At 27.3% G+C, this 18794-nt stretch overlaps 1 protein-coding gene across 6 annotated transcripts in view; it reads left to right on the top strand.

Annotated features, from left to right (window-relative positions):
* LOC113549416 (high affinity cAMP-specific 3',5'-cyclic phosphodiesterase 7A-like) overlaps positions 1 to 18794 on the top strand; it is a 110154-nt gene that overhangs the window by 73332 nt on the left and 18028 nt on the right. For all 6 annotated transcript variants that reach the window (XM_026950695.1, XM_026950698.1, XM_028188582.1 and 3 more), the window contains 2 exons: positions 9851 to 10068; positions 17553 to 17616. In XM_026950695.1, coding sequence (XP_026806496.1) covers positions 9851 to 10068; positions 17553 to 17616 — 282 coding nt within the window. The remainder of the gene's footprint in view (positions 1 to 9850; positions 10069 to 17552; positions 17617 to 18794) is intronic.

The raw sequence follows: 18794 nt of genomic DNA, 5'->3' as shown, positions 1-18794 counted from the left end.
CTAGCTACAACTCAAAAATTAACTTATATTGATTAGAATCTTGCTTAATTTACACTTAAAAATGTGGTTTTACCATTATTTTATTTTTGTAAATACCTATAGGTATTGTATACTTAAGATATTTATTAATGTATTTTCATTAAAAATTTAGTTATTAAAATTTTAATTAATGTTAATTGTAACGTATTTCTAATATAGTAAGTAATATCCAACATGAAAAACTAGACCGCAATTATTCATATAAGAACCTGCAAATTGAAAAACATTCTACTCAGATTATAATAAACCAAGCTTTAGTCAGTCATTTTTGAACGCTATGACTTATCACATATGACTCGCCATAAAAAAGATTAATGTTTAAATTCGTGAATAACCCTATAATGTACTTTTTATATTTATTTACAATCTATAGCTATTGATTACAGTGCTTATTAATTATTAATTTGATAACTACAATAACATGATAATGTAACATAGCAAAAATAAAAAAAATATGACAGTAAGAATACACTCAGGAGCGCAACTAGGTCAGGATTTAAAACTTAATTTAATTATTATTGTTCATATATTATCATCTTATTAAGTACCTTGTCTAATTTCTTTTGAGTCTTTTATAGAAATAAGATGGAGGACTGTGGTTTGATTTTAAATTATATGATTTATACAATTACTTTAGGACAGGATTTTAATAGTCTATAATATATAGGTTTATATACAAGTCTTAGTATAGATTTTTGTTTTTTATTACCTAGGAAAAAAGGTTATTTGTCTTAAGGAAAGTAATCGATACGCCTGAAGAGCTTTAGTAATTTTAATTTTAGCCGAATTCTATAACTGAATTAAGTTTTAGGCTTATAAGCTTCAAATGACGCGCTTATTTAGTTAAACTAAGATATTTAATTTAATTTACTGTTAGAATTACATGATTATTTAATATAATCGTTGGTGATTCAAAATCGTTAAAAATATTTAAATTCATGGATTTTAACTTTCTTCATTTTAACCCATAATTTAAACATATTTAAGTTATTTTAAAATTTGGCTAGCTGTAACATAATTATCGTGTGAGGTAGTTAACAACGTGTAGAGGATTATATAGAGATCATAAATGAAAATCGAGTTTGGTAAGGGAAGTGATATCACTTTCTTGAGTTATATCCACTTTAATTGTATAAAAAGTTTAGTAGATAGCAATTATGAGGTAGATTCTAAAGTTATAATTTGTTAAATAGAATTTATTTAACAAAAAATAGTGTTTTAATCTAAATTCAAACTGAATATGATGATAGGTATGATGTTATTTAAGGAAGTAAAAATGCGGAATATTTTAAAATATATTGAAATAAAGCTTATGGATCTATTCAAGCAGGATCTTTTGGTGGTAAGTTGTTTTCAAAAATTAAAATAATGAGTGACTGAATAAATAACTACCAACTTTTTATATATAAAATTATTTTGAACTAGAAATGACCTTGATGTAAATCTATGGGCGCAAGGCCAGAGAATTTGCCCTATAAAAATTATTTTTCATTGAGTCTTCAAGCTGGTTTTTTATATATTTTTTGATTTCTTTACCGCAATATTTTGGAACTAGTCTATTAAGGCTTCAAATAACGCATTAACCTTGGATAATTAATTTTTGACTTAAAATCACTGTAAAAACTAGATCACTAAATAGGAACACATTTCATATCAACGTAATTCAAACATATTGTAATATACAATATTTTAAATATATTTTCTGTTGTATATTATATTTATTGATGTACTTTTGTATGAGGCTTATATACATGGAAATTACTCAATCCAAATACTATCAAATTTTTCACACATATTTGGGGAGTATTTGTAGTTTTGTTTTTCAACACCTATATTATGTTGATATAAGATAGCTGATGTATCCATTTCGTTTTTGCTAATGAAAATTGAGTATTAGTATATAAATTAACATATTACATTTGGTTGTCATTAGTTACTGTACATATTTTATAGCTTATTCTCTTATAGACTCAAATACAACGCTACTGATTTTTACGACAATTTCAATAATCGTTCTTATAAATATCGAGAAAATGTATAATATATAGCTTGAATTACTTTAACAAATATACTTACTACTTAGTGCTATATTTAATCTGACATATGTGTCCATATCATGGTTGAATTAGTTCACAAAGGTTCAGTACAGGTATACTGATACTTATTTGCTCGTGAATCAATATTGTGCTCACGTTGAAGTTGTTTTGGGAGGGGGTGGAGGGAAATCTTTGGACAAGTTTAAATTTAACCTAACCTTCCCTCATCATTACCACAAGTCTGTGAGAAGTAAAAAATTGATATCCCACTACCTCCCTCTCTTTTCAAAATGTTGAGCACACCATTATTTTGAACAGTAGGAATAGTGTCCAAAGTGGCCATCCTAAGGGCTAAGGTTCAACGTAGTGTCAAACTCAAGCTTTTTTATTTTTTGAAAATATCAAGATTGTCTACTTAAATATGTCAGAGATAATAATTTATAATCAGAAACAATTTTAAGTAAATAGATTAAACATAATTTTAATTTTTTTTAAAGTTAAAAATTGGTTAGTCTTTATGAGGGAGGTATATTTCCCCACCACTATCCATTTCAATTTTTCAACTTTTTTTAAGGCCAATATTTATTTTCTGCGACTATCTCTACAATTCCTGCTTTACTTCCGCTCCCGTAAAAATCATAATGACTACTATTCTATATTAAATTTCGAAAAATAATAATTTTGGTATATTAATAACTATGTTAACAAATATAATTATTTATTCGAAATACTTACCTTTGCATTACGAGCTTTAAAAAATGAGATTTTAGTTGTAAACGTAAACGGCAAATGTTATTATCATTAGTGATTATATATGTTATGATAAATTGATAACAATGAATCAATTTACATGATATAACTAGCTATTTTTTTCTTTACGTTTGAATTATAAGACATTACCACTCTGTACATCTTTCCGCTACACTAAAACCAAGATACTATAGACTTTATATAGTATCTCGGTTTTAGTATAGGTACCTAGAGATAATATAGCTCCATTTTTTTTATGAATTTTAATTTTTTAATAAAGTCGTGTTAAGTTAACACTTAGTTCAGTTGGTATTATACGTATCATAATCTATAATAATATTATATTTTATTATGAATAGATAAGGTCTATTTATATCGATTTCATTCAATGATAGTAATAGAAAGTTCAAGTATAATATCAAATAATCCTCTTTAATTATTTAACACTTATAAATACAATCTATAATAATGGTATATAGAATATACATAAACGTAGATATGCCATTACTGTGTTATACGTACCTATTATAATAAATTATTTTTTTTTAACTTCATAATATATTATGTTTTACTATATTGTATAAATTTAAAAAGTAATTAAGAACGTTAAAAAATATTTTATACGTTCATTTTATTAATAATTTCGTAATAAATTAATCTGAAATGGGTAGGTGTGATTGTTGTCATTATGTACATATATAATGCGTAGTATATTTGTGGAGGATTTTAATAGTTGCAAAATTCGGTAATTTATGATGTTTTTATTTTTATTTACTGTACACCTAAAATGATTGTTTATATCAATACTATATACGTAATAATAATTCAGTTCACACTACAATATCACATTTTACGAGCTTCGAATACCTAAAATCAATTTCTTTGAGCTTCAGTCTTTTTAACATATCGTGTAAATATTATGATTATATTGAGCGTGATGAATGATAATGAGTGATTAATGATTATAGAATAGAAACACCTACTTAAAATACATTGATATAGTTTATTATCATTGTTGTTTATAATTGATAATTATTATTTTTTTTTAAAAATTCAAATTATAAGAAAGAATTCCTATTCGTATTGTATGTAAAAATGAATTTTTTTCATTTATTATTAATAAAATCGTTTCAATACACCAAGTATTTTTACAATTTTATAAAAATGTATAAACATTCAATGAAATAAATTTGTTAATACTGGAGAATACAGTGTCTAAATTTCATATCAAAATAGTAGATTTTACTAAAATACAATAGTATTTTGAATTTTTAAATTAAGATGTTATGTTTAGATACAGCATTATTCGTTTGTCCAGCCTAATTAAATTTATTTGTAATCATTTTGTTGATACTTACAAACATAATTTAGATTATTTTAAAGTCCACGTTACCGTAACTGCTTTCTCCGAGTTGAGTTATTTCGTTTTTTAAATTTTTTCATAGTACATTTTATTGAAACAGTTCAAATATTTTTTTAGTGAAATATCTTCTTTCAAATGCCAACAAATATTCAACTTTACATAAATGAGCACATATACATATATTTTTTGATAAATTCATTTTAGGTTAGTCTATTCTTGTTTGGAGTTTCTTCAATGGTTTGAATTTTTCATTGATAAAAAGAAAACTAATTCAATCTTAAAATTACATCAAATTGCTTCTTTATAATTTCCTTAGCCGTAATTGTAGTCACGATATCTGTCGAACGTTTCCAAAAATGTTGTTATGTGCTTCAATTCATCCATTAAAAATAACAATTTTTATTTTCTAGTAATTTTATTATTACTGAATTATTAGTTTAATTATATATTTTTTTTTAATAAATAAGATGTAATCTTCTGTTTATCCTAACGTGTTTTAAATGTTTTAATGCATTATTCAAAGACATCAATTGTCTATTAGTTGGCTATAAATCTAAAAAGTCTAAAATCTGTTTGTTTACACATGGAATGAAAATATAATAAAGTCTACCTACAGAAAATGTAAATATTTGAGTCATAAATTTAATTTCTGATCTAAAATGTTCAAATATTAAAATTAAAACAGTTATTACTTGTTATAAAATACATAGATATATTTTAATAATTTATTATAATTTGTTCTGTTGTGTTTACAGAAATTATATTGTTTATTGAAGAAAATATATTATGTAAAATGATAAATATATTAAAAAAAGCAGTAGTCACATTATGTGGTATTAATTTTCATTGATTATGAATTGATAACAGATTAATTAATCGTAAATGTTCATAATTTTTTTTAAATATCAGTATACATTTTTAAAATTCAACGCAATTAAAATTTTAAAAACTGATGATTATGCTGATTAGCTTATTTATAAGATAATATAAACAAATACATTTCTGTAGTTAAAATCCCATTTTTTTAATACATTTTTTTAAAAGGTAGGTAAAATTTGCATTTAAATTTTAAATAACAACGTTAATATGCTTTTTCATCGCTTGTGCTTGTTATGTAGAACTTGTGTTTTTCAATTTATGTAGTTTAAAAGTTAAACAAACGCGCGAAAGTCCACAAATTGTAATTTAAATTAGAATCGTATTTTATTATATACAATGTAATATACTCTGGCAGTAGTAATTTTGATTAAATGAAATGCACTTTATGAATACAATAATTGTTATATCGTTTGTATTACTTTTATAATTTGTGTAACTGAGTTTAATAAAAAAAAAAAAAAATAGAATATACGTAGGTACTCTGGGCTCGGCGATTCCTAATTAATTATTATTATTATTTTAATAAGATAGGTTTTTTTCGTAATTCTAACTCTGTTATTTTTTAGTGTTTTCGGCAATATTATAAAGATGTGATCTGCACATATATTTTTATCGTATTAAAAATATTAAAGATAATACATTTCTGGCGGAACATTTAAATAATTTATTTTATTTTGAATTATTTGTATAAATTATATCATGAAAAATTTAAAACTCACGGCCGTTATTGTCACTAATTATCAGATCAATTAATTAAAATAGTTATAAAAATAATCGTATAACTGCATATTGCAGCTAGGTATTCATTTAATTGTATTTATTTTATGGTATTTAAAATGTGTACAAGTATGTAGGTACCATAAGAAAATGTGTTAAAAGGAAATACATATAACATTTCCTAGGAAGAAGTAACCCAGTTAATTATGTACGTAATTCTTAAAACGTAAGCAATTGTCTATATCAGTGTGTAGGCTATCTGATAAGACGGTAACGAGAAATAATGTACTGGAAATAATTGAAAAATATATTATACAATAGTAACAATAATAGTCTTGGACTCAGCGTATTTTAACTGCGACAATAGTGAATTATATAGGCCATGTTAGTAGAGCATAGTATAGTTGGTCTTTTAGTCTTGCGTGCGTCGACATTCGCGTACGGTTGTGAAATGTTAATTTTTCATTCGTGCTACGGTAAAATTACAATATTCGTATTATCGATATTATAATTAATTAAATATAAACAAGATCATTGTAATCTTGTAATTCCGATATCCGAACTCCAATCGCTGCATACCAGTTTCGACCGTTTTACAATGTCATATATAATACGATCTAAAGATTCGAAAACAATCACACACGCATTTGTGTAATAATAATAGGTGTACCTAACAAGTAACAATTGACCGTGTACCTTCATTGTATCATAATTTGTCTGACAACCGTCTGCCGTTAATTATTATCATTCTTTTACACATCAGGTATTAGTACCCACGTGCAATTCACACGTTGTTATTTTTATTCGCGCTCTTCTATTATATTATAATGCAATTTATATAATATATTTTTACATAACTCCCATTTTAAGAACACGCACGCACATTGCACACTCACGACAGTTATACAAAATTTCAAATCAATGCGCTACAATGAGCACAAAGCCTGCTGTTACTACTACTATCACAACAACTACGACGTGGGTAAAACAATTGCACGGTGTCACTCAAACACGCGATGGTATATATTACATTCGGTAATTTTTTTAATAATAATAACATTATTTACTTTTTTAAGTATCTCTTATGGTAATTGTACAATTAAACAGGCGTGCGGTTAATTATTATTATTGTCGTGTGCATATAATGAGCAAACGAAATTCGTACCAAACGAATACGTTCATTCAGTTTGTTTTTTAACACTGTCAAAGTTTTCATTATTCGATACCTAAGGAACAATAATAATATAATATAATATATACACGTGACAGACCAAAACAAATTGTACTCGTGGTAAATTCATCGCTGCCGCCGTCAATGTGAAGTGGTTTATTTTGGCGATATATATATACATGTAAATGTGTATATAAGTGAATAATTTTTTAGTCGCTCGAGTGTGTAAGTACACGTATCACAGTATGTAAATCTTATAGTACACTAGACGGGGACGAGTGAAATAGTTTGTCAAGGGTGCTTTTAGGATTATTAGACTAAGTTCAGCTGGCATACCGCATCATTTTGGCTGTAGCATTGTTTCATTGGCACATATGTGTTATGTCATTAAAGTTTATTTTAAATTTCGTTAAAATATTTTGTTTAGTTTGTATATAATTAATATGTAATAGTGCCTGACGGATATATTTTTAAACTAGAAATGATTTAATTAAAATCACAGGTGACAATAATAGTAGAACATTGCTGTCATTATAATTTTGTCCGTAATACACGTCTTGGTTTATACCTATATGATATAAATATAAGTACATTGCAACGTGTAGTATATGATCAATTTAAACCAGCATGATTTAATGATTACCCTTAGTTTTTTAGTTGATAAAGCCTGTTTTCCATCTCGTTGCTGACCTGATAGTTTTTGTAATATTACATTTTTATTCTTTTTGTACATCGAAGTCTACCGCAAGCCGTTAGCCGTAATTTTACATGAGAAATATTTGTCGTAAAACTCAAAACATATTTATATCTCCATGTCAACTATGACATTCGAACGATTTCGGATCAAGCAAATACTTGCATATTCACAGATCTGGTCGTACACGTTTTGGGTGTTACTTACCCCCTATATATCGAGTGTCGTGCTTAAAACATACCTAGTCTGGCAATGATCTTACGATGTCACCGAAACACCGTATTTTGTGTACTCACAAAATATGAACAACCGTAATATCGTGTCGTATTATTTCCGGAGAAATAAATGGGAAACCAGTGGGCGATGACGACGCTGCATTACTATGTCGCGGTAAACATTATATAATATTCAACATAAATATATTATAGAAACATCGCGCATATGTTATGATATTACATGGAGGTCGACATGCTAGTCGTACATCGTAGCCCGTAGGCACTGAAATGCCGCAACGGTAATGAGTGCGTATATGCATATAATACGAGTATACTTTGTCTACAAGCAATAATTATAACAGTGCAGCAGGTACGTACTATAATATTACATGTTATCGCCAGTGTGTGTGTGTGTTTGCGTGTGTATAATATGGCGTATAATTACGGCGCAACGGACGTTTTTATACGATGACAAATAATTATTATACCCACACCGTTTAATCGATAAATTTGGGTGTGTTTCGTCGTTTGAGTACTATAATACGCGTATACGCATGCACGTATATGTGTGAATATACAAGCCTACGTTGCACAAAAATCCTTTGAAATGACATGGTGGGCGTTAACGAACAAAATATATACTGGCAATAATAATAATAATAATATTAATATTGAAGAGACTGCAGCGTTTGTCGGTAGTTACGTCCTAAGCAAACTTCGTACCGCCAACGGACGAACGAATGCAACGACCGTCGTTAAGTGTTTTAATGCTATACACATACACACACACACACACACACACACACACACATTCATATCGTAAAACACTGACGTTATATCGATTCGATTTAATTCGGTATACTGTTTGCCAGATCTTCCAGAGGTGGCTTAGTTATTACGGGATGGTAGTAGGATAGAACTTGTAGAAGTTTCAGACTCCCCTCCGGAATCCGGACATTGAATTTTTTTTAGCATACTCGATTTCCACCCTTACAACTTTTTGCATGAAACGAACGATAGCTTAAGACCTATATATAATATAGACTATATAATTTGTGGCATACGCAACATCGCATCGTACAGATAATCGATGTGGTTATGTATTAATATGTACCATAGTCTTCTTGACTTTGTGGGAATTATTTAAACTTGTGGTGTATATATGGAGAAGTTAAACATTTAACCATATACATTAAACGTGGAGACCGGTTTTCCATAAATATGTGTCGTTCTTATTACAGACGTCATACAGCCATATCGTCGTATATTATCGTTAGAATATCAAGATATCCTTAACCTGATGAATATTTTATGAATGTCCGCTATATCGAAAAAATAATCATGTACAACTATTTTTTTTATAATTTATTCGTCAAAAATTTTATTGCCCGAATATATTACGTAATGTTTTTGTTGTGTTTTTTTTATCGTTGTACTGTTTTTTTCCCATTATTCCCAGCAGCCCCGTCTATGTAGCTGATAGAATCGTTTATCTGCATAAAACACGAACACAGCGTCATTGAGATTATGCAAAAAATATATATATATATTAACTATACGTACATACGTACTCGGCGCGCAGTTGATATAACCACGTCGATTTATGTATATTATATAGTCGAAAAGTGCATATTTTGACTTATACATAGGCGTGAGTGTGAATTGCTCGAAAACGATTAACCGACATATAATGTATAATAATATATTATTGTCGTATGCAATGCAAGTGTGCAATGAAATACAGCATATGGTTATTAGTACGTTAATACTATTAATGTTATATAACATGTTTATAAATATATTATTTTTTTTCGTATAGTGCTAAAATAGTCCCTAGTGAATAAAATAATATTTACAGAAAAATGCATACGTAGGTCCCATTTATTTTGGCAATTCATTTTTCCTCCGTCTCTATTTATCGTATATAACTTATATTAAATTGTATTACGTTTAATATAACTGTTTTGTTTGGTTGTATTTTTGCAGACGACTCGCCCACGGATGACCGGTGCAGAAGACGGTCACGGTTGCTTTCCGAGGGTGAGGTGGTGCTACTCGAGTCGGTAGCCCATCACGGTAAACGGTTACCCAACGGCCGGTTTCTAACCATGCACAAACGTAGGCGGAAAAAGCTCACCACCCGATCCTTGTCCAACGAGAATGCGCCGGCGCTATTGGACGACATTCACCACGGCCAAGTCCAGGTTAGAATGTTAATCGATTATCAATTAGTCATACACAATAGTGTATATAATTACATGATATTGATTTGATTATTCTTTTTTTAACCATCTTAATAATTATGAAATGCACATTACGAATGTATTACATCGTATTTTGAGTATGAAATTGTATTTATATCATACTACTTGATACAACTCTTATAGTGTTAAATTAACATCTACATTGACAGTAGGTATACATATAATCATTATAAAAGTATTTTTATAATAATATAAGTATATCTGGGTAAAATTAAGGAGGTATATTTATTATTTTAAAATATATTTTTTCATTAGTATATTTTTTTAATTAAAATATAATTTATTATTTTAACTTATAAGATTTTAAAATGAAGTTAGTCATTGTGTAATATTTAATTTTATTTAAATTCACTTTAAAAATTAGAGTCTATATAAACAACCAAAAAAGTCTTATAATAAATGTAACTTAAAGCTAAAATTTTTACAGAGCTGATTTAATTATACAGCTATTTAATAGCGTATACCTTTAGAGTTTAATTTTTTTCAAAACGACCAATATTATTAACTAGTTCAACTTTAATGATTATTTTAAATTTAACAATATCATAATTCAGAGTTTGATTTAAAAATATTAATCATATAAATAGTAATCCTTTTTAAAGATAGGTTCAATTAACTCTTCAATAAATACGATTATTTAGTTATATATTTTCGACGATTTGTTTTTAATGATTACTTAAAATAAAATTTCAACTCAAAAAACCTATATTGATTTAATTAAGGTAACTAAAGTAGATACAAATTAACATTTACTCGTAATTACTAATCACTACTACGCGTCACTTGTAGATTGAATTTAGTTTAAAAACGGACAACTCAAGTATTTATTTAATAAAATTAACACGGATAGTATATAATTATTGTATTAACGTGTATGGGTATACTGTATATTGTAATCAATACTTACAAATTTTTAATTTTACATATCTAATTAATTTATTATAAAATATATGTGGTATAATATTATTATACTCGATTAATATTTACATAAGTATGGTTATCGTATTTTGTACAATACATTGCTTTTTTCATTAAGTATTGAAAACTTGCAATCTACATGTCAAATAAAAATATGTAAATAGAATAAGTACAACGATGATAATAATATGTTTATGTCATATTCAAGTGTAATAAAAATATGTGAATATTTGATTAATTAACAATATATATGTCAACTTTATGAATTATGATAATATAGGTATCAAAAATTTAACCCTCCCATAATATTATATGGATGATAAAATTTAAATACAGATGGATAGATATTAATTGACCAACATACATGGAATAAATTCTATATTAATCGAATTATCACATACTATGCACTGTTTAGGAATAGAGTATCTATTTCAATGATCCGGTTTGTTTTATTAATTTAATTTTTATTTATATAATTAATATTTAATTGTAATAATAATGTGTAGTTCATAATGTTTATAATATGGTTGCGAGATATTTGCGAATAATTTGTTATCATTATATTTTGACGATAATTATTTAAGTGATCTATAATATTTTTGACTAATCGACCAAGTCTTGTGTAATGCTTACTTATTAACTCAACATTATAATACATTATATTATAAACAAATTGTTCGCAACTATTGAATTATAACAAATTTCTATAATCATCGGATTATAAAAGATCATACACGGTACACTCATACGAGTCATACGTTATATTATAATATTATTACGGGTAAACATTTAAAAATAAATCTATTAATTTAGACATTCAGACAGGTATAATATCCAAGTAATATAGGTTTAAAAGATTCCTACACTATTTTAATAAACGACTTTAAACAGAATGTTTAATTTTGACTCAACATTTCAAATTAAGCTACAAAAGTTCTTTGAGATTTGTGTAATAATTCATTAACTTTATATTACAACAAGTGTGTGCCAATCAAAGATGCTGAGAAAAATATTTATTTAAGATAATAGTAAAATTACAAACCCTAAAGTATATTATAAAATTTGTGTGCAATAAAGTATAAAATTATTCGTTTTTGATTATGTACATTGTGTAAAAATATTGTATTGTGGTAATAACTGTAATAACATTCAGTTAATATAATCTATATTAAATATCGTTTACCTAGAAATTACTGGGGATCAATAGTTTTAATAACTTCTCCGGGTTTCGTTTATATAGGTCATAGGATAATATAAGTATTATTGGGAACGCCCAAAGGAGTTCCCGTGATTTCCTGTCAATTCCGTACGGATCAAAGGAAATTGTTCGCCCTTTGATGTCCGTGGTTTAATCTAATATTACTTCGACACAAAGCCCCAACTGTCTTATCCTGTCCCACTGTAAGAGATTATGATGCCTTTTGAGGATGAAATTGTCCTGGAGGCTTGTTTACTGACGATTTGATTTTAGAATATATATATATATATATATATATTGGCAACCGCGATAATAGCATTTACTTGCAAAATAATATGTATCGTCATTTATTTGTGTCATAGCGTTTACGTAATATGCATAGTAGTATACATAAATTGTATCGCTTTAAAAATATATTTATTATTTATTTAGCGGATACGAAGCCCAGTGATATAGTTAAACAAGAAACAGAAAACAAAACCTTAATTGACTTGGTAATAAAATAATTAACTATGTACTATCGTTTCGAAAAAAGTGCATTACGTCATATTAACATAATATTTTATACCATCGAGTGGTGCCGCCCTACATTGTACGAGGGATATGACGTGACGTTTTCTACGACCCGTTGTGTATTTGAAGTATTTCAATGTACATATTGGAATACTTGTCCGCCAATAAACGACGATAATATCTAATTTGGTTTGTTTATTCGAACTCAACATGAGTTACCATTTATATGACGTATTATGTTATATCGTTATATAATTCGAATGAATGTTCTCGAAACGAGGTGTATATATATATTATATTATGATGTTGTTCATCAGCTATTTTCCCGTGTGCTAACCCTTCGCCCGTCTTGTACACGCCACTGATACTTCTTACTGAAGAGGTTATATTATACGTATTATTCTATGTGCGTCCACCAATTCGTTCGTCGTCTCCACCCACACGGTGTACGCCCCTGTGCCTCGTGCGTCGTAGCTTTATCCTTTTCGCTATCAGCCGGTATATTGTATTATATAACAGTAATAATAATAATTTATTTAATATTCCTTCGAAAACATTTCTTAGATACTTCAAAATATCTGTAATTAACTGTTTTCTTAGGCAATCTTCGTCGTTTCTGATTAATCGTTTAATTAATATTAGAATCACATATATTGCGGAGTACGGTGTAAGTCAACTGCCGCCCCACCCTACCCCACCACCACCACAACACGAAAGCGTACATGTACGTTATATATATATATATATAAAACTAGGCATACACATATATGTTTACGCGTGTGCGTAAAGATTGGTGGGTTAAGGGAGGGTCGTATGTCAATTACACAAGTGAAATTTCATCATCTGCAGTTTCGCCGAGGCCGTTATAAATTAGATTTTCGTTTTCCGCAGCTGCGTGCACTTCATATATCAATATGCATATAGTATACTTAATACTTATACCCGGAATGCCTAATAAATATATATAGTTTGGTTGTATAAATTATATAACGTATGTAGTAGCTAAAGTGAGCTATAGCCTATAGGTATATATATATATATATATATATATGTACTCCGCCGCTGTTTATGGCTTTTACAATAATTTTCAAAACCTCCACTCAACGTACACTGCGGGTGCCCGAAAACTTTGCACCGAGAACTCGAAACCCGTAACGGCTGTGATCCGCCGGAAAACGCGTGTGCGAGAATGTCTCCCATCGATTAACCAGACAAACGCTACCACTACCACCACCACTTTCTACCACCAAGGTAAAATTAGTTCTATGTACGCATTTAATGTGTTGTTTCAACGTTGTTATTTGATACTTTATACAAAATTTCAACGCAAAATATCAGTATAATTATACGTGGTAATATATACGTGTTTGGGAACAAAACAATTAATCGAATTAAATATGGTTTTAAGAGTATATTATTTAAATTAAATTATACGTCTGCTATGTTTTTAATAATTCCTATATTTCTACTTTTTAAACCTAAAAAGATCAGTTGCGATCTACTTCTCGTCGTTAACTGTCGCTTACTGACAATTAATCGTTTAAAAGTTACCGCGTTGCGTTATTTAATTAATTATAAGTTATCTAAAATATTATGACAACGGGTACCTTGCTGAGCAAAATCCCAGGACGAAAAATATTCAATCTACGCTTGATCCAATTTTAAGTTGTTAAAAACTGTTTTAAACTTCAAATACATTCAATAACCATAGCAATACAATTTCACCAAATCTACAATACACAATAAATAAAAGATTATTATCCTTTACTTAAAATGAATGACAAAAATAATTGTATGTACGATAACGCTATATATTATTACTAACTCGGATGATACACTGGACAATAATAGCTCTATCGATAATAACGTAAATAACTTCAAAACCTGGGAGCGTTATTACGAACACCATTCAGCCTCTGTCTTATACGACTTTACCCGCTACCACAAAAACTAAATACAATATTGAACAATACCTCTAACATTTCAAACACATTTCTAACCAAATTTGATGGGACACCGGTAATTATCGTAAAGTTCACTAATACAAATATTTCAACCAGTTTCTGGCACCCTTCGAAATAGGCCAAGTTCCTTAGCACTAACCTTTTGATATTAAAAACAATAAACATTAAACAGAATGGCCACAAGAAAGTTAGAATAACATTTGACTCAATATTTCACATCAACATGTGCCTATAATCGCCTCTTATTGCCGAGCATAAACCGTCTTAGTCTCAAATATTTTTAAATATTTGCATTATCAAATTAATACCTCTTTTGAGACTGTAGAACAAGTGACGTCCTTATTATTTCTTTCAGATGAGTCGTAGTCAACATAAAAGCAGTAATCTTACGACCACGCATATTGTAGAATTAAAATTTCTGTATACCAATACAGTAGAACTCCGATTATCTGAACGCCAATCATCCGAATGTCCAATTAACTGGACGAGAAAAAAAGCTTTTTTTTGGTTTTAAAATATGTCACATATTATAATTAAGGCGTATTTTGTTTCAATTAAATATAAAATAAAATAATTTGTTTATAGTTACGAATTTTAAATTATATTACATAAATATTAATAATAAATACATACAATATATTCATACGTCAATCATCCGGATATTTGCTTATCCGGACCACCCTTGACATTAATTAGTCTGGACAATCGGAGTTCTACTGTATATAAAATTATATATCGATCTTTAACGTTCTTGTCGATGTATATATAATCAAACACAATTTTATCCCTCAATCTTGTACCTCAAATAAAGTAATTTCTTTACCAAAAGCCTACTCAAATAACTTTCTGTCTATTTAGTTAATTTTTCTTTTTTGCTCCTTGATCATATTCATAAATCTACGAGTAGATTTTTTTACTAACTTAAGTCAATTTTATTAATACTTTTATACAGAAGTTAAAATAGTATAAAATATTAATAACAATATTATCCGTGCTGTATGAAAATATTGTCAGTTTATTATTTCGGAATTCTAATAAATCATATAATTTTCTATTAAATACATTTTGTTTAGAAAAAAAATATTTTTAATGCTTCATCATATCTTACCATATGTTTAATCCATTAAATTATAAAAGAGCAAAGTCATATTTAACTCTTAAATGATCAACAGCAGTAGATCAGAAATTGTAAATACTACATTTGAAATACTATATTATAACCTTTTATTAATTTATTCCCCATCATGCATATATGATGTAAGTTTTATATAATGATTTCCAAAAGTAAGTATTTAAATTTAATATTTGCACCTATATTATTAAAGTAAATAAAATATTGACTGAAAATATTTGAATTGCTTAATCATTTGAATCGTTTGTGGAAAATGAACTGAAAAAAAATATATCATGCTTTCATTTGCTTATAAACGTCCTTTGGTAATAATGTTAAAAAATAGAGAGAAAGACATATTTTAACAATGGAAAATTGTAAAACATATTATGTATATAAATAAAAGTATCCAGATGGTGTTGACTTTTATGTATTATCTTCGTAATGAAGTCTTAAATTATTTCTTTCGGTTTTCGATTCATTAAAAATTTCCTTTCGTTCAATTTCTACGTTTTTCAATTATGATAAATTGTTTGAACTTTTGAAGCGATTGAAGTAGACATCTGAATGAGCTGGGATATTATAAGCTTCTTTGAGTTGTTCACCCTTCGGTAACATTAAACAAAAAGGTCTATACAATTTCTGTGCCAAAGTCTTTAGATTTTTTTGAACGGATATAAAATAGAAAAAAAGTGGAATAAATAAGATTTTTAGACGCTATTCAGAGATTCCTGGATCGAAATTTCAAATTCCTTCATAAACTTTTAACCATTTTCACTTATTTTCCGTATCTACTCTGTTTCTTAAAGAACAATCGTTTTATAAAGTCTTTGTGAACATCGTTGAGCATTAAAGAAGACGAACATTTATAATATTATATTATTATTTATTTGATTGAGAATATTGAAATATTCAGCAATCAAGTGTGATTGAAGTGTTTTGTATTGTATAAGATAACAAAATTATTACATTATGATTAAAAATTAGCAACAGTTGAAATGGATAGTTATTATAATACTTATTATATTTAATTATATTATATCAAAATAATATTTATAGGTATAATATAATATGAAATATAATATAGTGCTTATAATAATAAATCTCCTCTAGTATCTTTATTAGAAAGTAATTTTACGTATATATTTTATCTGAATAAATTGGTATATTATTATTGTATAATTTAGCGATTATAATATATGACTGAATTAATTATTTAACTATTTTTTTCTCGTAATATTCATATTATTGCATAGTTTTTATAAAAAACCTAACTCAAAACTGTATATTTTTTTGTATTTTATTTATTACTATCTATTAAGGTTAACTGTTTAAAAACATTAAATTTACGCTACCAACATTACAATAATCTCACACATTTGTTCAAAATATATTGTATAATATTTTTCCGACTTTATTATTTTAGCGTTTCTTAAGTATTTTCAATTTGTTTTATTTTTAATACAGTTTACTAGTGAAATATCTAAGATCCTAAATTCTTAAATCCATTACGAAAATTATTATATTTATACATTTGTAAAGCTTTATTGATATTTTAATATTTATCTATATTAATATAAATACAATTTCTATACACATACATACTACATATTTGAGTTGGAATTTAAATTATAAATGGCACTGTTTTAATGTAATGTACAAGTTGTGTAATTTCTATATATTATTAAGTGACATTTATGTTATTTTATTTTATTCACAGTGTGTACTCAAGCACGTCTGGAAATGGCCATTCAACGCTTTTGCATTAGACACAGCTACAGGGGGTAAGTAGAAAATACTATTTTTATATTTTCCCGTTAAACGATTTTTACGTAGATTGTAAAATACTTATGGAATATAGGTTTAATATTTTCATTGTATTTTTATGGTGGTTAAAAAAACAGTGACGCCCATCTTATGACTTTTATCTTCATTCTTATGAACTTTAAATAATTAAAGATACGTGTCTAGGACTAACATTAGAAAACCTATAAAAATATAAAATATCAGGAAATCATTTGCTTTATTGGAATTTATTGTTAAATCTAGTGAAAAGTAATATAGAATATCTGTCATAAACAATTTTCCTTATACCTACTCCCACAAATGATTACTTAAATACTGCAGGTCAAATCATCGTAACTTACAGAATAATTCACAGTTCTTTGAATTAAATTGTATCACCGTACTGCATAATTTTTACGTGACAATATGTATATGTTTGTAAATTTCTATATTAATAATATAGTTTTATATGTTTGGTTGAGTCATGTGGAATTTCAACGATCCAAATATATTTCAATCTAAAACCATTTCATGACTCGCTATAATAAGTATATTATGCCGATTTTTCGTCGTTAAATTAGACGGTAAGCATTTAAAAATTGTTCTAAAACAATCCCTTCGTGGATAACAGCAACCCAGTTGGCTTTTCCCACGTTTAACGCCGTCATATACATTGTATTCTCGTGAACATTCTACAATAATTACTTACCGTTTTCGATGTTTTTTATGCGACAACTTTTTAAATTAAAAAGAATGTTATTACTATGTGTTTGTTTATAGCAATAACATTTTTTAGTTATATTGTTATGTTAAATGTATTGCCATCATTCTTTTTTTATTTCGTTTAATTTTTTTATTTTTGTGTAAATACATATAATGCACAACACTTTCTCGAAGCAAAGTAAATGAAAATATAAGTATATGTAGAAATTTAAAGTATAATTTAAGCGTTCATTAAAAAAAACAACAATTGATTTCCGTTTTTATTAATATAATCGTAAATAAAATGTATAGTGTTATAAAAATAGTCCAACTCCAAATAAAAATAACTTAAAAACTTGATATTATTATAAAATTACTGATAACAATATTGTATTTTCCTAATTCAAATGTATTGAACATCGATTTAAAAAATGTAAGTCAGTAAGTTATATTAACAAACCACGACAGGTTTTTA

The sequence above is a fragment of the Rhopalosiphum maidis genome, chromosome 1 (assembly GCF_003676215.2).
Source record: "Rhopalosiphum maidis isolate BTI-1 chromosome 1, ASM367621v3, whole genome shotgun sequence".
NCBI classification, from domain to species: domain Eukaryota; kingdom Metazoa; phylum Arthropoda; class Insecta; order Hemiptera; family Aphididae; genus Rhopalosiphum; species Rhopalosiphum maidis.
The sequence above is the reverse complement of the archived record's forward strand: the minus strand, read 5'-3'. Positions and strand labels throughout refer to the sequence as shown.